This window comes from Prionailurus viverrinus, chromosome D1 (assembly GCF_022837055.1).
Source record: "Prionailurus viverrinus isolate Anna chromosome D1, UM_Priviv_1.0, whole genome shotgun sequence".
Taxonomy (NCBI): Eukaryota; Metazoa; Chordata; class Mammalia; order Carnivora; family Felidae; genus Prionailurus; species Prionailurus viverrinus.
This window is the reverse complement of record NC_062570.1, coordinates 39,996,659-40,017,223: the sequence shown is the minus strand read 5'-3', so window position 1 is coordinate 40,017,223 and position 20,565 is coordinate 39,996,659. Positions and strand designations below refer to the sequence as shown.

The 20,565-nt window shown below is 36.4% G+C and overlaps 1 protein-coding gene across 8 annotated transcripts in view; it reads left to right on the top strand.

The window, feature by feature from the left end:
- CEP295 (centrosomal protein 295) overlaps window positions 1–20,565 on the top strand; it is a 55,372-nt gene that overhangs the window by 6,407 nt on the left and 28,400 nt on the right. For 5 of the 8 annotated variants that reach the window (XM_047878015.1, XM_047878011.1, XM_047878012.1 and 2 more), the window contains exons 4-9: window positions 6,155–6,279; window positions 7,001–7,094; window positions 9,226–9,321; window positions 14,872–15,012; window positions 17,539–17,722; window positions 17,944–18,111. In XM_047878015.1, coding sequence (XP_047733971.1) covers window positions 6,155–6,279; window positions 7,001–7,094; window positions 9,226–9,321; window positions 14,872–15,012; window positions 17,539–17,722; window positions 17,944–18,111 — 808 coding nt within the window. Of the gene's footprint in view, window positions 1–6,154; window positions 6,280–7,000; window positions 7,095–9,225; window positions 9,322–14,871; window positions 15,013–17,538; window positions 17,737–17,943; window positions 18,112–20,565 lie in introns of those variants that run through there. The other 3 variants (XM_047878016.1, XM_047878017.1, XM_047878018.1) reach the window with 3 other exon arrangements.

Genomic DNA, 20,565 nt, shown 5'->3' with positions numbered 1-20,565 from the left:
CTATATTGATTAGTTGGTTTCTTATTTTTTTGTTTGTTCATTTGTTTTGTTTTTTTAGATTTCACATACAAGTGAAATCATAAGGTATTTGTCTTTCTCTGTCTGAATTATTTTACTTAGCACATTACCCGTAGGCTTTCCATGCTGTTAGAAATGGCAAGATCTCTTTTTTTTTTTTTTTTTATGACAGATATTCCATTGTATATATACATACACTATAGTTTCTTTATCCACTTATCTGTCAGTGGACACTTAGGCTACTTCTGTATCTTGGCTATTATAATAAATCTGCAGTAAACATAGGGGTACATATATCTTTTCAAATTGGTGTTTTCATTTTCTTTGGGTAAATACCCAGCAGTAGAATTACTGGTATTTTTTATTTTTAATTTTTTGAAGAACCTCCCTACTGTTTCCACAGTGACTGCACCAATTTACGTTTCCACCAACAGTGCGCAAAGATTCTCTTTTCTCTATATCCTCACCAGCACTTGTTATTTCTTTTTGATACTTGCCATTCTGACAGGTGTCAGGTAATACCTCATTGTGCTTTGGATTTGCATTTCTTTAATTAGTGATGTGGAGCATCTTTTCGTGTGTCTGTTGGCCAGCCATGTGTCTTCTTTGGAAAACTGTCTAAGTCCTCTGCGTATTTTTAAATTGGATTATTTGATTTTTGTTGTTTTGGGTTGTATGAGTACCTTATATAGTTGAGATTAATGCCTTATCTGATATATCATTTATCGGTATCTTCTCCCATTCAGTAGATTACCTTTTCGTTTTTTGATGGTTTCCTTCACTGTGAAAAAGCTTTTTAGTTTGATGTAGTCCAGTTGCTTATTTTTTGCTTTTGTTTTCCTTGCCTAAGGAAACATATCCAGCAAAATAATGCTGAGGCGGATTTCCAAGAGATTACTACTTATGTTTTCTTTTAGGAATTTAATGGTTTCAGGTCTTACATTTAGGTCTTTAATCCATTTGGGGTTAATTTTTGTATCTGGTGCAAGAAAGCGGTCCCGTTTTAATCTTTTGCATGTGGCAGTCCAATTTCCAACACTATTGAAGAGACTGTCTTTTCTCCATTGTATATTCTTGTTTACTTTGTCACAGATTAATTGACCATATAAACATGGGTTTATTTCTGTGTTCTGTATTCTGTTCCATTGATCTGTGTGTGTGTGCTTGTGTCACTACCATACTGTATTGATTACTATAGTTTTGTAATACAGTTTGAAATCAGCAAGTGTGATGCCTCCAGGTTCCTTCTTCTTTCTTAAGATTGCTTTGGCTATTTGGAGTCTTTGTGATTCTGTACAAATTTTAGAATTATTTGTTCTAGTTCTGTGGAAAATATTGTTGGTGTTTTGATAGGAATTGCATTGACTCTAGATTGCTTTGGGTAGTTTGGACATTTTAACAATACTAATTTTTCCAGTTCTTGGACATTGTATACCTTTCCATTTATTTGTGTCATCTTCAGTTTCTTTCATTGGTGTTTTATAATTTTCAGAGTATAATTCTCTTCACGCCTTGGTTACATTTATTCCTGGGTATTTTATTCTTTGTGATATAATTGTAAATGGGATTGTTTTCCTAATTTCTTTTTGTCCTACTTTGTTATTAAGGTACAGAAATGCAACAGAATTGTGTATATTAATTGTGTATCCTGCAGCTTTACTGAATTCATTTATTTTAATAGTTTTTTGGTGGAGTCTTTAGGGTTTTCTATATGTAAAATCATGTCATCTGCAAATACTGACAGTTTACCTGTTCCTTTCCAGTTTGGATGCCTTTTATCTCTTGTGTGATTTCTGTGGCTAGGAATTCCAGTACTGTGTTGAATAATAGAGTAGCCGTCCTTGTTTCTGATCTTAGAGGAAGAGCTTTCAACCTTTCACCATGGAATATGATGTTAGTTGTGGGTTTCTCATAAATCGCCTTTTGTTATGTTGAGATATGTTCCCTGTGAACCCATTTTGCTGAGAGTTTTTGTCATGAATAGATGTTGAATTTTGTCAAATGCTTTTCCTACCTCTGTTGAAATTGATCATATGGTCTTTATTCTTCATTTTGTTAATGTGCTGTATTATAGTAATTGAGTTGTACTTTTTGAACATCCTTCATTCCTGGTATAAGTCCTATTTGATCATGGTAAATAATTCTTTTAATGTATTGTTGAATTCAATTTGCTAATATTTTGTTGAGGATTTTTGCATCTATGTTGATCAGGGATTTTGGCCTATGATTTTTCTTTTCCTGTAGCTTCTATCTGGTTGTGGTACAGGGTTATGCTGGCCTTATAGAATGCATTTGGAAGCATTCCTCCCTCTTGTATTTTATGGAATAGTTTGAGAATGGTAAGTATTAATTCTTTTTTAAATGTTTGGTTAGAAACTCACCAGAAGCCATCTAGTCCTGGACTTCTATTTTGGGGGAGTTTTTTTTTTTTATTAATTCAACTTTAATGTTAGTAATCAGTCTGCTCATGTTTTCTCTTCCTGATTCAGTCTTGGAAGATTGTTTCTGGGAATTTATCCAATTTTTTCTAAGTTGTCCATTTTGTTGGTGTATATTTTTCATAGTAGTCTTTTCTAATTCTTTGTTTTTCTGTGGTGTAAGTTGTCTTTCAGATTTTATTTACGTAAATGCTCTTTCTTTTTTCTTGATGAGTCTGGCTAAATGTCTCTCAATTCTATTTATCTTTTCAAAGAACCAGCTTAGTTTCATTGATCTTTTTTTTAAATCTCTATTTCATTTATTTCCACTCTGATCTCTATGTCCTTATTTTTACTAACATTTGGCTTTGCTGCTTCTTGTTTTTTAGTTCCTTTAGGTATAAGATTGGTTGTTTATTTGATATTTTTCTTGTTTCTTGAGAGAGGCCTGTATTGCTTTTAACTTCCGTCTTAGAACTGCTTTTGCTGCATCTCAGAGAATTTGTGTTTCCATTTTCATTTTTCTCTATTTTTTTATTTCCTCTTTGACTTTTTCATTGACCCATCTGTTGATTATCTTTAGTGTGGTTGGTTTTTTTTTTTTTTCTTACCCCCAGTTTTTTTCTTGTAATTGATTTCTAGTTCCATACTGTTGTGGTCAGAAAGGTGCTTGATATGATTTCACTTCTTAAATTTAATGAGACATGTTTTGTGGCCTAACATGTGATCTATCCTGGTGGATGTTCCATATGAACTTGAAAAGAATGTGTATTCTGCATTGTTTTTTGTTTTTTGTTTTTTTTAGATAGAATGTTTTCTCTCTATATTTTAAGTCCATCTGTCTGGATGATCTATCTGTGTATGTAAGTGGCTGTTAATATTTACTTTATATATTTATATGTTCCTATGTTGGGTGCATATATATTTACAGTTGTTATAGCCTCTTTTCATTATGTAATGCCTTTCTTTGTTTCTTGGTATAGTCTTTGTTTTAAAGTCTGTTTGTCTGATAAAAGTATTGTTACCTGGCTTTTTTTCCCTTTTTCTTCCATTTGTATAGAATATCTTCTTCCAGCCTTAACTTTCAGTCTGTATGTGTCTTTAGATCTGAAGTGGGTCTCTTGTAGGCAGCATGTAAATGGGTCATAGTTTTTATCCATTCACCCCATGTCTTTTTTTTTATTATGTTTATTTATTTTGAGAGAGCGTGAGCGGGGGAGGGGCAGAGAGAAAGGGAGACAATCTGAAGCAGGCTCCAGGCTCTGAGCTGTCATCACAGAGGGGCTCCAACCCGTAAGTTTTGAGGTCATGACCTGAGCTAAAGTCAGACGCTCAACTGACTGAGCCAGGCGCCCCAGCACCCCATGTCTTTTTGATTGGAACATTTAGTTCATTTACATTTAAAATAATTATTGACAGGTATGTACTTATTGCCATTTTGTTATTTTCTGGTTGTTTTTTGTAGTTTTTCCTGTGTTCCTTTCTTCCTCTCTTGCTCTCTTTGTGTTTTGATGACTTTCTTTAGTGTTATGCTTGGATTTGTTTCTATTTTGTGTGTCTATTATAGGTTTTTGGGTTTTGGTTATGAGGTTCATATATAGTATTCTGTGTATATAGCAGTCTATATTAAGTTGATGGTTGCTTAAGTTCAGACATTCTAAAAACACTAAATTTGTACTCCCCCTTTTACATTTTATGTGTGGTATAATATTTTACATTGTTTTATTTCATGTGTCCCTTAACTAATATTGTAGATATAATGGATTTTATTACTTTTATCCCGTAACCTTCATACTAGCTTTATAAGTGATCAACCAGTGGAATTTTTTGCTTTCATAGTTTTCTTGCTTCTAGTTATGGCTTTTTCTTTTCCACTTAAAGAAATCTCTCTAACATTTCTTGTAAGGCTGGTTTCAAGGTGATGATTTAATTGTTGATGTTTTAATTGTGTATCTTGGTGTGAGCCTCCTTGGTTTCATGTTGTTAGGTCCTCTGTGTGCTTCCTGGACCTGGAAGTCTGTTTACCTCCCTAGGTTAGGAAAGTTTTCAGCTATTGTTTGTTCAAATGTGTTTTTCTGTTGCCCGTTATTCTCCTCTGGGACCCCTTTAGTGTGAATGCTATTATGCTTGAAGGTGTCTTGGGTCCCTTAACCTGTCCTCATTATTTTTATTATTATTCATTTTTATTTTTGCTGTTTAGCTTGGGTGCTTTCCGCTACCCTTTTTTCCAGCCGACTGATTCATTCTTCTGCATCCTTTCATTTGCTGTTGATTCCCTCTAGTGTATTTTTCTTTTTCTTTTTAAGTTTATTTATTTGTTTTTAGAGAGAGAGCATGAGTGCAGGAGAAGGGCAGAGAGAGGGAGAGACAGAATCCTAATCAGGCTCTGCGCTGTCAGCAAGGAGCCATGCACAGGGCTTAAACTCCCAAACTGTGAGATCATGACCTGAACTGAAATCATCTTCACCAACTGAGACACCCAGGTGCCCTGTGGCTGGTTCTTTTTTATATTTTCTATCTCTTTTTTAAGTTCTCACTGAATTCATCTACTCTTAAATTTGGTGAGCTTCCTCCTCACCATTACTTTGAACCCTTTACCAGCTATATTGCCTGTCTCCATTTTGTTTAGTTGTTTTTTTTTTTTCTTTCTGTGGTTTTGCCTTGTTCCTTTTATTTAGAACATATTTCTCCATCTCCTTCTTTTGTCTGACTTTCTGTGTATGTTTCTGGGAATTAGGTGGAACAATTCCCTCTCCTGGTCTTGAGGGAGTGGCCTTATGTAGGAATGTCCCCAGAGTAGACTGAGTGTGCCCAGCAGCTATTGCTGGCCAGCTGGAGCTGGTGTGGTCATAGCCCAGGGGCCTGATGCGCTGTACTGCAGGGCCGCCCTGGCACGGAGACTGAACTGGAGGAACTGGAGTTCCTGGGGTGCTCCATGCTGGGGCTGCCCCAGCAGATCTGCCTCAATTTTTATATATTAGTATAATTTAATAATCCTGCTAGATGCATTTCCTAATAAGAATCAGTTATTAGGAAAGTAAAATCTGTCTTTAACATATGATGTTTAAATTGGAAGTATTCTCTTCCAGTACTTATTTATCTGGGTAAATGAAATAACCTTCTGAATCAGAAGTTGTTTGTTGCAAGCATTTTGGACAGATTTCATTGGGCTGAATGCAGATTTCCCATTTATGATTCTTCATACCTCTAGAACATGTATAGTGGAATATGTATACACTTGGATTTCGTTCACAAACAGTAACAGTTCTTTGATGACTTTCAGAAAGACAAAGTAGAACGTAGTATTTAAGACTATTCCCAAGCCATGTGTTGTTTATTGTGATTTATGGTTGGAAAATACTAGATTGTGGTCCCAGATACAGTCGCACAAAATAACCAACCTGGTTCCAAAGAAGGAAGGTCTTTGATATCAAACAATTAGTGAAGAAAATAAACATCCTTGAAGTATGTGACAATGATATGTGGTCCTTGGTCCCTGAGATTAGTCTGTTTTCAGTAATAGCCTTAGGATTGTGACATCTGATTTTTGTAGTTTTATTTATGCCACCGTTAACTTTGTGCTTTAAGTGCAGTGTTTCCTAAACCTCAGTCATTTGAATACCTTTGTGATTTTTGCCCTGGCTGGCGAACCACCCATATTATTTGTTTGGCATGTTAATCTTGTTTAACATAACATTTTAAGTAATATATATTTTTAGGAACCTGATTTGAATGCTCTGGCACAGCGGGCAGCAGAAAGAAAAAGAAAAGCAGAAATGAGACATAAAGAGGCTCTGAAATTACAGAAAAATCAAAAAGAGGAACTAATGAAACAAAAAACCTGGTAAAATAATAATGATTTTTACCATATTTTCCACTGAAACCGATAGGGCTGGAAGTAGAGAATACATCGGATACTATTTAAGCAGATATTAAATATAAGCCATGTGGTATATCAATTGATTTGTTCAACTTGGTTTAAAAATAATGTCTTGGGGGGCTCCTGGGTGGCTGAGTCGGTTAAGCGTCCAACTTGTGATCTTAGCTCAGGTCTTGATCTCAGGGTTGTGAGTTCAAGCCCCATGTTGGGCTCCATGCTGGGTGTGAAGTCTACTTAAAAATAAAATGAAATAAAAATCATGCGGTGCGGGTTTGGTTTGCCTAGGTGAGCAAATTAACAAATGAGCTTTCTCTTCTAGTATGACTTTAGCAACTCCTTAGTTTCTGGAAAAATGTATGGCTAGTTCAGAATGAATGTCCCCCCCAAATCTGTCTGCCTCCGATATAAAAAAAAGAAAAATCAGTGCAGTTAAGAGCATGGAAAGAGACTCAGACTATTGACAAATCATTTAATGTGTATTTTTGCATGTTTTAAAAGTGATGGAGCCTCTTACTAGTCAACAGTGCTCACTGTGTAGAGACTTTTTATTAAACGGCATATTGAGCCTGTGGGATCCAACTGGAGGATTTCTTGAGATCCTCTGCCTTTTATATTTTAGACCTTAAAGGTTGTGCTATAATATTACCTGGGAGATTAATTTAGGACATCTCTTGTTTTTTTCAAGGCATATAACAGCTCGAAAGGAAGCATTACTTGTGGAAAAAGAGAGATCTGCCAAAATTACAAGTCTGCCACCACCACCTCCAGCTCTTTTTGAGGTGAATTACTTTGAGTGTTGAGAAGAACTGGCTTATAATAATTCTTTATTATTAGAATTCAATGCAGGTCAAAATTTCATTTGTTTAAACTTAATTTTTAAATTTGCAGGTAACACACGTCTAGAGTATTTAAAAATAATCCTAGATACTTTTTTACCCCTTCTTTAGTATATATCTCTGATGTATAAGGATTTTTTTTTTAAGCACAGTACTAATATTCGTGATATCTAATACCCAGTCTGTATTCAATTTTCAGCAGTTGTCTGTATTTTTTTTTAGTTGTTTCAAAAGCTATGTTTTTGATTTTTAAAAAACTATAAATGGTTTGGTCTTAAAAATGCCCTTTATTTATTGGGGGGAAAAAACCTGGATTACTTACCCTGCCAACTTTTTACATTCAAGATTTGGGCATTGTAAATGGTTAGCCTCTTAGAGGTAAAGAAGTTTGGTTTAGATAAATTAATAAATTTACACGAGATTACATAAAGTGGATGAGAGATGTCTATTTCTCTGTGGGAATAATATGTGTGCTTTTGTGATTTGGAACTTATTTTAGAAAAGACAAAGTGGAAATTAATTTTAAAAGGTATTGGTTCTTTTGTTTTACAATAGTTTGTTGTAGTTATTGAAATGGCTGTTTGGGTGATTATCACAATTACATAGTTATTTTTATCTAAAAAGTAGAAATTAAAAAACCATTACATACAGGGCTATCTAATTTCATTGCATATACAAGTATATCTTATGTAGGTAAGATCAGCAGAGGTACCAGATGTTGGCCTCTTAAGGCTTTGATTTTATCAGCCTTCCTGCTTTTATGTGGAGCCATCTGCCATGTGACATTTGATCCAAAAGATTCAAATGGGAGCATTTCAGATTTCGCTCACTCCCTCAAGTACTGTCTCCCTCAGTACCTCGTTAAAACACAAGCAGTATTTTATCCATGATGCCTTTTGATTACTTTTACTGTAATTCCTGATGTTCTAACAAGTCAGGGTCAAATACTTACAAAAAGCAAACAAAGCATTATCTGTGTAAGTGATTTGGCAAATAGGGATTGTATACAAATGTGTAGTTGTACTTTTCCCCCCAACTTTTTATTACGAAAATTTTCAAAATACAGAGAAGTTAAAAGGCAAGTACAGTACAACGAATAGTTGTTTACACCTATGTGTGTGTATAGATTTCAAAGAGTTGTGTGTATAAATGCATACATTTGAATGTAAATTGTAGCATATTTTATGCTTCTTATAAGAATAAGGACATTCTCTTATGCAATGACAGTATCACACTAAGGAAATTAATATTGATTTTTTATACCATTTAGTATATAGTCCATAGTTAAGATTCTCCAGTTGTCCCTAAATTGTTTTACTTTACAACTTCGTTTTATGTTTGCATTTATATTTATATTTATATTTATATATGTATAAAGTCTATTGTCAAGTTAGTTTATAGTGTATACAGTGTGCTCTTGGTTTGTAGAAACAACTTCTTTCTTTTTTAAATAGGATTCCAGTCGGGCTTCACCCATTGCTTCTGTGTGTTTTGTCTTAGTCTCTCTCAATCTAGAACATCCTCTCACTCAACCCTACTCAATTTTTGTATTTCAGACTTTTTGAGGAGACTAGTTTCTTATATTCTGTTTGTCTCACTTGGTTATGGTGGTGAATACAAGACATCTCTATTAAAAAGGTATATTTTGCTCTGTTCAGTTATCAAGTAATCTGGGAGGTGATACTTTGGCACCAGACAGGTGTCTATCATCCATCTACGTTTATTCACTGTCCTACTTCTGTTTGAAAAAGGACAGCTTTCTCATCACTGGGCGTGCACCACCATAACCAAGTGCTCAAACTTAGAATCCGTAATAAGGGAGCAACTTGCCATTATGTACCTTCTGATGTGATGCAGTAAACTACACAGCATCACCAATTTACTATTCTTGCTTAAGTATACTTTAGTTTCTCAATCTATATTCCCCATTGATAGAAATACAGTGAATGATTCTCATGTAAGAAAAATGAATAAGAATAACTGGTTAGATACAAAATTACTTTTTTTTATTGGGTTCAGCTTTAATTGAAAATACTGTTAACCTAATAATCCATTGTCTACATTCCTTTTTCAGAACATTGAATTAAAGAAAACTTCTCATGTGAAAACCAGTAGTTCTACCTATCATCACCTCCACACTTTTGTGAATAGAGAGATGGACACAAACCAGGTGATTGACTTATTGTTGTTCATGATCCTCACTTTATTTCTGTTCATTGAAGTGAGTTATATGTGTAATTTGGCACTATACACATAAGCATAAACTATAGGAAAACAACTACCAATGTCATCACCAAAGAGTAATGTGATTCATACATTAATGAATTCATTGTAGCCTTTGTATATATAAGTATATACACATACTTTTCTTTTTTTTTTTTTAATTTTTTTTTATATGTAATTTATTGTCAAATTGGTTTCCATACAACACCCAGTGCTCATCCCAACAGGTGCCCTCCTCAATGCCCATCACCCACTTTCCCCTCCCTTCCACCCCCTATCAACCCTCAGTTTGTTCTCAGTATTTAAGAGTCTCTTATGGTTTGCCTTCTTCCCTCTCTGTAACTTTTTTTCTCCCCCTTCCCCTCTCCCCTCATCTTCTGTTAAGTTTCTCAGGATCCACATATGAGTGAAAACATATGGTATCTGTCTTTCTCTGCCTGACTTATTTCACTTAGCGTAACACTCTCCAGTTCCATCCACTTTGCTACAAAAGGCCATATTTCGTTCTTATTGCCAAGTAGTATTCCATTGTGTATATAAACCACAACTTCTTTATCCATTCATCAGTTGATGGACATTTAGGCTCTTTCCATAATTTGGCTATTGTTGAAAGTGCTGCTATAAACATTGGGGTACAAGTGGCCCTATGCATCAGTACTCCTGTATCCCTTGGGTAAATTCCTAGCAGTGCTATTGCTGGGTCATAGGGTAGATCTATTTTTAATTTTTTGAGGAACGTCCCCACTGTTTTCCAGAGCAGCTGCACCAGTTTGCATTCCCATATACACATACTTTTCAAAACATAATTTTTATAGGCATCATAGAGTTTATTTAACCATTGTTCTTTTGTTCATTTCTTTTTGCTTCTGTAAATAATGCAAACATAATAATCTTGTAAATTTTTGTGTATAATTCTGAGGTATATTTAGAATAGACTCATGGAAGAGAAATTATTGGATCCAAATTATAACATTTGATACAGATACTTGATATGGATCATTAAATTGCCTTTTAAAAAGTATCAGCAACATATGAAAATGGGCATCTTATCATACCCTTATCTATTCCCTTGTATGGATTATTATGGTTTAGAAATTATTGCCAGTCTCAAGAGTGATAAATGGTAATCCTTGTTATTATAATTGCTATTTCTTTATAACTGGATTTTAATTTCTTTTCATGTTGGATATATTTGGCTACTAAGAAAACAAACTTTCCCAGTATAGCTTTCTTATGAAGTTTAGAGTGCAGCAAATACACATTTTGGTTAACTACTTATTGGCAGATGTTAAAATCAATATTCAGTTCAAACCTGAGATAGATGAATATTCTCATCATAGAATTAACTTCTAAGAAAAAGAATAAATCTTGATTTGTTTAAAATCGTATTGTTATTACAGCTTTAATAGTATTATAACATAGGGACAGTAACTTCAGTCTGTGGCTAACTTGTTTTTGTGGTTACTATACCACATTTTGCAGTATTAAGTAGATGTTCTCTCTCAAATAAGATTGATGAAGAAAAACATTTTTTTTTTTTTTTTACCTAGCTGTTGTATAGGGTACCGCTGATGGGGTTACAGTAAGTTATTAAACTTTCCTCTTTGATAGTAAATAAAAGACCCCTCTCCTCTTTAATTTCTGGATTGAAGATTGGATTAGTACTTGTAGTTTTATAAAAACAGTCCCATAAACTAAAGCATTCTGATATTTGTTTTATTTGCTACTTTATACCATTACTTAGGAAAAAAAAATCTGTCTTTAAACCTTGGGTTTAAAATGTGACAGTGGAGCAGCGTATTTGGTTTTCAGGATAACAAAATTACCTCTGAATTTTCATCTGCATCTTGTTCCTTTTTTTTTTTTTTTAATTTTTTTTTTTTAATGTTTGTTTATTTTTGAGAGAGAGATAGAGTGTGAGCAGTGGAGGGGCAGAGAGAGAAGGAGACAGAATCTGAAGCAGGCTCCAGGCTCTGAGCTGTCAGCACAGAGCCCAATGCGGGGCTCAAACTCACAGACTGAGATCATGACCTGAGCCGAAGTTGGATGCTTAACCAACTGAGCCACCCAGGCGCCCCTTATTCCTTTTTTTTTTTTTTTTTTTAATGTTTTTTACTTTTGAGAGAAACAGAGCATGAGCTGGAGAGGGGCAGAGAGAGGGGGAGACACAGAGACACAGAATCAGAAACAGGTTCCAGGCTCTGAGCTGTTAGCACAGAGCCCTACATGAGGCTCAAACTCACAAACTGTGAGATCATGCCCTGAGCTAAAGTTGGACACTTAACTGACTGAGCCACCCAGGCGCCCCTGCATCTTATTTCTTTAGCAGCTTTCTGTAAATAAACAACTTTCATATGTTCAGTCAGCCTTTTTAACATGTACAAGTATAAGATGTTTCATTTGAATAGCCTGATAAAGTAGTTCTAAAATCTTTTATGTCATAACATTTGTCTTCGGCTTAAGAATGATGAGGTAGTCTCCTGTATCCCCACTTAGAGCCAGTTATTCTCTGAATTATGTTTAGCTACATTTACTTTCTATGCACACAATAAAGAAAAACATGTTTGCGTTTTCTAAATTACTCATGGCCTTCCTTGTGTTTGTTCCTTTGTCCATGACAGTTGCATAGCAACTTGTTAAAAATGGATTTTTTGTCCCTAGAAGTATTTTTCCAATCAAATACACTGTATTGTTTGCTGTGAGACCCAGAAATGTCTGTAGACAAGAAAAGCAGAAACAGTTGAATTCATCAGTTAGCCTGCTGTCCTACTTAAAAAGATTTCTGTCCAAATGTCTGACGTACAAGATGCAGAAGTAGCATATTTAATAATATCACGTTGTGTGCACTGCAGATTTTAATTGATGGAAGAGTTTTTTAGAAACATGTTTTCTAAAAAGAAAATTTGGGATTCACAGTTTTTGCAAATTTCATGTACCTTTTGAGTTCAGCTGCTAGAAATTTAATCTAACAATTATTTCAACAAGATTTTTGTCTAAATTTTGAGTGTCATTAACACAAGTCTATAAGGGATTGTCTTCCTAAAGCATGCTTGTAAAATCTTGTTTTTAAGTTTGGGCACTCTAACCCTTTATTTTCTTCATATCTTTTATGTACCTCATTGTGTTTGGACTGAATATTGTGAATGTTGTGTATTTTTGAAATTTTTCCTTCCCTTAAAGTTTTGGTTTAGCAAAATTGACATTCTGCTATTAATTCACCTTCAAATGGTGTGGTGAATTCCCAAAAAACACTTCTTAAAAATGTCATGGCCTGGTGTGCTTGGGTGGCTCAGTCGGTTGAGAGTCTGACTTTGGCTCAAGTCATGATCTCACTGCTTGTGAGTTCGAACTCAGCACTGGGCTCTGTGCTGACACCTCAGAGCCTGGAGCCTGCTTCAGATTCTGTCTCCGTGTCTTTGCCCCTCCACTGTTCGTGCACGCGCTTTCTCTCTCTCTCCCAAATATAAAATAAAACATAAAAAAAAATTTTAAGTCATGGCCTAAATGGAATGAAATGGTGTTCTTAAAGATTACTTTATTTAATTTTATGCATTTTAATTCCCTAAATAAATTTTTTGGAAATTATAGTATTGATTTAATATAACCTTTGTTCTGCCTGGTGTTCTGTTTAGATTTGCACAAATATTGATTGACTCAAAAGGGATATAATTTTTCTTGAATTGTATTAGAGTTTATATGTTTGCCTTTCTTCTAGCCATTATGCACCCACATAAAAGCTTTATTTTCAGTATGAGATAAAAAGTTATTTTGCAAATAGTGCAAAGTTTTCATGCTTGCTGTTGTAGCTGCAACTATAGCTATATAAATTTCCTTTTCTTCTTTAACCACGGTTCTTACTCTGGATTCATTTATCCTGAAATGGCAGGCGAGCACAGCTGCAGCCCGCAATCCGCAGGACATATGAAGCAGTGCAACTTTTTCTTGTAATACCATGACTTTTCCTTGCTTCTTGGGAGTACTTCCAGCATCTCTAGTGGTACTTTGTATGGGTCCCATGATGTTACGCAAGGTTTATGACACTGCCCTAATAAACATGATGAAAAATACACAAGAACCACAAGACATCACTCTTTACCACTTTTTACCATATGCAGTTAACTGGAGAGGTAAATTGCTCATGTAGAAATGATTGGTGGCACAGTGTTTTAAGCAGACACAACATTTGTGCTCACTGCAATAGCAACCAGAAGTGGCTAAAAAATTAATACAGGGTGCCTGGGTAGCTCAGTCTGTTGCACGTCTTGCTCTTGGTTTCTGCTCAGGTCATGATCCCGCGGTCATGAGATTGAGCCCCGCATTGGGGCTTAAGATTCTCTCTCTCTCTCTTAAGATTCTCTCTGTCTCTTCCTCTGCCCCTCTCCCCTGCCTCTAAAAAATACAGATAAAAGATAAATAAATAATGATGATAGTTCAGTACGTGCTACAGTTAATTTTATGCAGTTATGACTTAAACATTAAATCTTTATGTCTGTTTACATTTCTCGACCGTGAGTGCCTCCACATCTGGTGTATAAGTGCTTGTGTGTGTGAGTTTTGATAAATTTTAACTTTTTGTATCGGTTATGGTAGTAAATGATAGACTAGTACCTTACATATATTTTACACATTCATGACATACCTAACTTTTCTTAATATTTTTGATATTTCTAGGATACCTGGTTCATCTGTGAGTTTTTTCAGATTGTTGCAAATCTCCAAAAATTTTTCGAATATAATCATTGGAAAAAAACCCATGAATAAGTGGACCTGCACAGTTTTATACCTGTGTTGAGTCAACTAAAACAGCTTTCATAGTCATCGTTCTTAGCTCACCTTAGAATTTCAGCATATAAAGTATGCATTTACTATGCTTTTTAAGATGTTTACTTAAAGACACATTTGTAATGCTTAAACCTGTACTTGAAAGTGAACATTCAGGTTCAACAGTAAATCCAGGTTATGTACCCTTTCCCCTCCTATTTACTACCACTGTTAGCTTGGTGAGATGATAGCTGACTGTACAATCACATAATCTCTGATTATGCACAAGTTTTAGGAAATCAGAAATTATCTTAAAGTAGCTGTTTTGGTAACTTGGCCTCCCTGAGGTTGAAGTGAAGCCGCAGCTGTTGACTGAAAACCAAAGACAGATCTCAGTGCTTCCCTAAATGACCTTTGATGCGTGTGGGTTCTTCACTGCTAGCTTTGTGAGTGCTGACAACGCTGTTATTTTAGTGGAGTTTTGGAACAGAACAACAACGGAGGAATGTGTTTGGAGGAGTATAGTGTAATCTGGCTTAAAGTGAATGAATTTGTTCAACTTTCACTAACAATTTGATATTTTTCATTTATACATACAGTTGATAATTGTGGGCATTTAAAAATACAACTCTTCCTATTTTATTTAAATAGGGAAGCATGATTTTAAAGTTATTATTTAGTTATCACTTTGTTTCACAATTTTTAAATTTTCTGAAATGTACTGATTGACTGCTAGCCAGATCCTCGTGTGGCTGCTGAAGAAGAAGTGAAAAGACTGGAAGAACGACAAAAACAAGCAGCACAAGAGAGAATGGAACAGTGTGAAAAGGCGCATGTGCGGGGTTTCCAAGCAATGAAAAAGATCCACTTGGCTCAGGTAAGAATCCTGGCTGTAGACGTACCAGTAGGCTGTAGAACTGATTAGTGGACGGGCTCAGAGGTCAGAAGTGTGAAGAACGTGCAAGTACACTCTTTGACTCCTGTCTTTGCAAATTTCCCATTTCACATTCAGGTTGGATGAAGCAGTTCTCACTGACAGTAGTATATTGCTGTTCTAACATTTTTTGCAATGATGAATTTATTAAAAGTTTAATATTTTAATCAGCCAAAAATGGCCTGAAGAGAAATTAATCACTTTTCTCATTTAATGAATTGCATTTGTGCTCTGCAAATTTTGGGATTCTGTTTACTAAGTATTTACTGAGCAAAGCACTTGCTGACTTTGCAGAGTATTGATTCAGAAGTAGAGTCATGGTTCTTCCTATCAGGGAGCTTTGAAAAAGTGTCACAGAGCTCTAAAATATGTATAATGAAGCCTGGCTTTATAAGTTTAGCTTTACTTCTGTCATGCTTATTATCGTTCAGTGTTTATCCTTATCCTTGGAACATAGCAGAAAACAATTCATTTTAGAAGTCAAATGATTTTATTTTATGTATTTGACTAATGCATTTGGATGTTTTAAACACTCATGTGAAGAATGAGTTTTTAAGTGCTTCTGTGGAATTAAAAGCCTTAAAGTGGGACCACTGGGTGGCTCAGTTAGTTAAGCGTTGGACTCTTGATACTGGTTCAGATCATGATCTCACGGTTTGTGAGATTGAGTCCCTTGTTCAGCCCTGCGCTGACAGCGCGGAACCTGCTAGGGATTCTCTCTGTCCCCCTCTGCCCCTCCCCAACTTGCTTGTGCACACTCTCTCTCCCTCTCAAAATAAGTAAATAAAATTAAAAAGAAATAAAAGCCTTAAAATTCATTGGTATAATTTTAACTGATTCATACACAACCTTCTCAGTTAAATTTTTAGGTTTTTATAAGCTGGGAGTACATTATGACTAAAATAACTGATTACCTGAATTATTACCAATAGTTCTCATCCTAAGACTTAAACTGATAGAAAAAAAATGTGAAAGAGAATCAAACTGAACACATTGTTCCACAAATCAGTAATGTTTAGTGGTTAAGAAGGTAGACTCCACAGTCTGCCTGGAATTTCTTCTCTTCACTGCTTGGCTGGTTGACCTCAGGCAAATTACCTAACATCTCTGAATTGTTTCATTGTCTGTTTTGAGATTACATGAATTTAATAAGCCCTTAGAATTGTGCCTGGAATTTCATAAGCTCACAGCAAATGTCAGTGGTGATGGAAGATGTTAATATAGATGATTCGAGTAGAATAATACGCCGTACTCGCGCTGAGCTAGAAAGAGTATATTCAAAGAACTTTGAAGTTAAATTGAATGGGATTGTTTGAATCTTAATATAAAAAAAATGAATCATAAAACTTAACATAAGAATAAGAACGAGTAGTGTTGTGGGGCCCCTGGGTGGCTCAGTTGGTTAGGTGTCCGACTTGAGCTCAGGTCATGATCTCGCAATTTGTGAATTCGAGCCCCACATCGGGCTCTGTGCTGAGAGCTCAGAGCCTGAATCATGCTTCGGATTCTGTGTCTCCCTCTCTCTCTGCCCTTCCTTTGCTTGCTTTCTGTCTCTCTGTCTCAAAAATAAATCAACATTAAAAAAAAATTAAAAGAAAGAATAAGTAGCGTTGTGTCTATCACCACTTGGCGAACACTGTTACACGGCTCTCTCTCTGCCTTTTTGTAGGCTCAATGTCTCTTACATGAGAATGGTCATCAAAACCACTGGTAGAGGATTTCCTTTTCCCTGTGTGAACCTTTTTGCTGCAGACCCCATTGTGTCCTGGGATCTCATTTCCTGCTAGTGTCTGTTGTAAATAGTATTTGGCCCCTGCATACCTCTCCAATATTATCTTTTTCCCTTAACCATCCTTGCCCTCGGTACCCTGTCCATTACCTATAGCAGTGTATTTTCTCCAAATGCCCCATGCCTTCCTCTCTATACCTCCGTGCTGCAGTAATTATTTCTTATGTGTACTCCTCCACCCGCTTTTATCTGCCTTAATCCTCAACTCAAGGGATGAGAGGTCTTCCCTTATCCTCCCTTACTATCTTACACCACTAAAATTCAGTTAGATAACCTCACTGAAACATTCTGCTTAAACTTTCATATTAGCCTACCTTCTTAGGCTTAAAGACCTATAGATAGATCCTGTTTCATCATGGGGATTCACAAGAGTGTGAAGTAACACGAAATATCTGTTAAGCCAGTCACTCTGGGTCTTGGTGCTCCTCTGAGGCTGTTCTATGAGACTCCTCTAGTCTAGGAGTGAGGTCGTGTTCTGGCATCGAGCATGGTATCTGGCTTCCAGTAAACTTTTTTGGAGTGAAGAATTAATGACTTTTTGTGGTAGAACACAGGAGGGGGGTGGGGAGGGAACCCCAGTCCCTGTTCCTCGTGACTTCTCCACTTGGCCCTTCCTGTGAACGGTCCTGTCTAAGGTCTGTGCCTCCACTGGTGTTCATTAAGTCTCTCCTTTCTCGAAGACTCAGGAGAAAGTAATGAAAGAACTCAAACAGCTGCAGCAAGACGACCTGGCACGCAGGAGACAGACTGTGGCACAGATGCCCCCGCAGCTAGTTGAACTTGCGTACAGGCGCAGTGAGATGAAAGAAGACCGGCAGAGGGAGCTGGAATTCGCCTTTGAAGACCTGTATGACGCAGACAGGAGTAAGACCCTTTCAGTACGCTTTCCACAATGCTTTTAGAAGTGTTTGGGTGGGAAAATACATTTGTATTGTTGAAGCAGTCGTTATTTTGAAATGACTTCTCAGGTTGAAAGAAGCTCTCAGGGGTTAGACTTGGAAACCATGACGGCCTTTAAATTATATGCTCAAGTTCTTCTTGGTCATTTCAGAATGGAAACATTCTCTCTCTATTTCTTTATTGAGAGGTAAAAGGAAACCTGATTTTGCGCCTTGAACCAGAACCTTTGCCTACTGTGGCTGATCCGATCCAAGATGAAGAACTGGACCTCTCAATGGAACAAGAAAATTTAGCAGAAACTGAAAACATTCCAGTGACAGAAGCCGAAATAATATGTTCTAGTGAAGCAGACGGTAAACACTCCTGGGCTGAATATTACAATATTTCATAGGAAAAAATGCTAGTAATTTGCCAGTAGGAAAGTCTGGTCTAATTTTAGTGCAAACAAATAACTAATACTGATGGGAGTGACGGAAGAAGGAAACCATGTTTTTAGATTTCCATCATTAACGATCCTTTTCATGTATGTGGGAGGAAAGTCATTTTGTTCGCATGTACATAGGTTATTAGATTATTTAAGTTAGATACTCAACTCTAAGTTCATTTGAAAACTCAGCATTATTTTTAGACTTGCATCAAGTCACCACAGGTTTCTACTCTGTTAATAGGAAAAAACTAGTAAATAGTTCATGTATCATGATGAGCAGCACAAATTTCAGCCTCTCTTCTAAACTTCCCCTCTGTCTCCACCATTTTTAACTTTGTCACTTGGCTGTCTCACAGTTACTTAAAACTCCCTGTGTGATGATAAATCTATCCTCCCTTGTCTACTGAAACGTTGTCTTCCTCAACGTTAGTGAATGGTCCCAGTCTGCAGTTATCTAAGCCAGCCCGGTGCGACTTACGTGTAACACTGCCCCCCTTACTTCACATCTCTTTAGAGACCAAGTTCTCTTTATTTTGATCTCTTTTTTCCCTCCATACCTTTGTTCAAAACCACTCAAGGTTTCTTATCATCTTTACCCCACACTGGTTAGGTAGCCCTTCGGTGTTCCAACTTTATGTGGGTCCCCTGTTAGATTGCTGGGTGAGACTGTTATTAAGTTGTAGGCTCTATCCCTGTCCCCTGTGCCCACACTGCCCTCTGAACGGTGTACGGTGACTGTGGTGTCTCATAAACATGAGAAGGTGGGTTCAGGGCTCACTTGCCTTCCAGAATTCCTGCCTACACTTTATTTCTGGCCACTGCAGAATCTTCGATTTTCTTACCAGATCAGCCGTGCCTTGAGGAAGATATTTTTACTGTTTCATCCAGCTCTTTCAGTTTTTTAATTGGGAGTACTATTCAGATCTCTAGTTTGTCAGAATTGTAATTCTTGCCGTATCCAAAGGAACACTTACTTTTCAGCCCCTGCAGTTCCCATTTGGAATTGCTCGCTTGGTGTTGCCAACTCTCTTGATTTTTCGAAAGCATCTAGGAATCTCATTGGTTTAAAAATCCTTATTTTCAAATATTGGCCACAGATTTAATTTCTTAAATATGAGTGAATCACAAACTAATGGTGAGTAAAAGCAGCCAGACAGAAAAGAATACCTAAGTATAATTCTATATTTGTATGAAGTTAAAGTAAACAGAACTAATGTAGTTTCAAGGTTAGAACAGTGGTTATCTTTAGGGGTGTATTGACTGGGAAGGAGTATGAAGGAGCCTTATAGGTGTTGGTAATGTTCTACATCATGATCTGGATTGTATTACGCAGATATATGTAAAATTTTTTCAGCTGTACCCTTGGGTTTTGTGTACTTTATTGTTTGTAAGTTAAAATTAGAACATTTTTTTAATGTTTTTATTTATTTTTGAGAGAGAGAGAGAGAGAGAGGGAGAGAGAGACAGAGCAAGCAGGGGAGAGGCAGAGAAAGAGAAGGAGACACAGAGTCCACAGCAAGCTCCAGGCTCCGAGCTGTCAGCACGGAGCCCGATGCGGGGCTCGAACTCACAGACCATGAGATCATGACCTGAGCCAAAGTCAGATGCTCAACCGACTGAGCCACCCAGGCGTCCCATATTATAACATTTTTTAAAAAGTATGTCAGACAAAACCATAGTTTGCCAGTTTTTGACTTCAGTAGATTGCTTTAATTTTATTCCTTGATTAAGCCATAGAACTATGTATTTGCAACACAGTTCTGTCCCCTTAGAGAGTTGTTTTTACTATACTGAGTTTTGGTGTTGTCCTGTTAACCCATATGGAAGGATGTTTGGGGAAATAAGAATCTTGTTTTTGACTGAAGGGATCTCTTTATGAAGGTAGTTGAGCGAAATTTTCCCGATCGTACCGGGGATAATTCGGGAGCACCTGATTGTCTTTTAAGGTTCTAGCTAGTTCTGTTTTCCTCTGTAGCCTACTAGGAAGTACAGGGCCCGGGCAGCTTTTTGGCTCAGGTGGTTGAATGTCCAACTCTTGATTTTGGCTTAGGTCATAATCACAGGGTCATGGGATCGAGCCTCATGTCGTCGGCTCTGCGCCGAGCGTCCCATATTTGGGTCTCGTCTCTAGAATAGAGTATAAAACCTTATAGAACGTATTTTGAATGCTAATCTTCCACAAGTTAATTAAATGGTATGCATTCTGTCATCGTTTAGCAAACAGAAAAACATCTTCCTGAAAACATTTTTAAGTTTGAAATTTGTGTTGCGTGCATATTGTTGGAAAATAGTCGAATTTTGGTGTTTTTGTTTGAATTTAAATTGAAAATTCTTCCTGGTTATAAAATTGTGATGGGGGCCAAATAGCATTGTATATGCT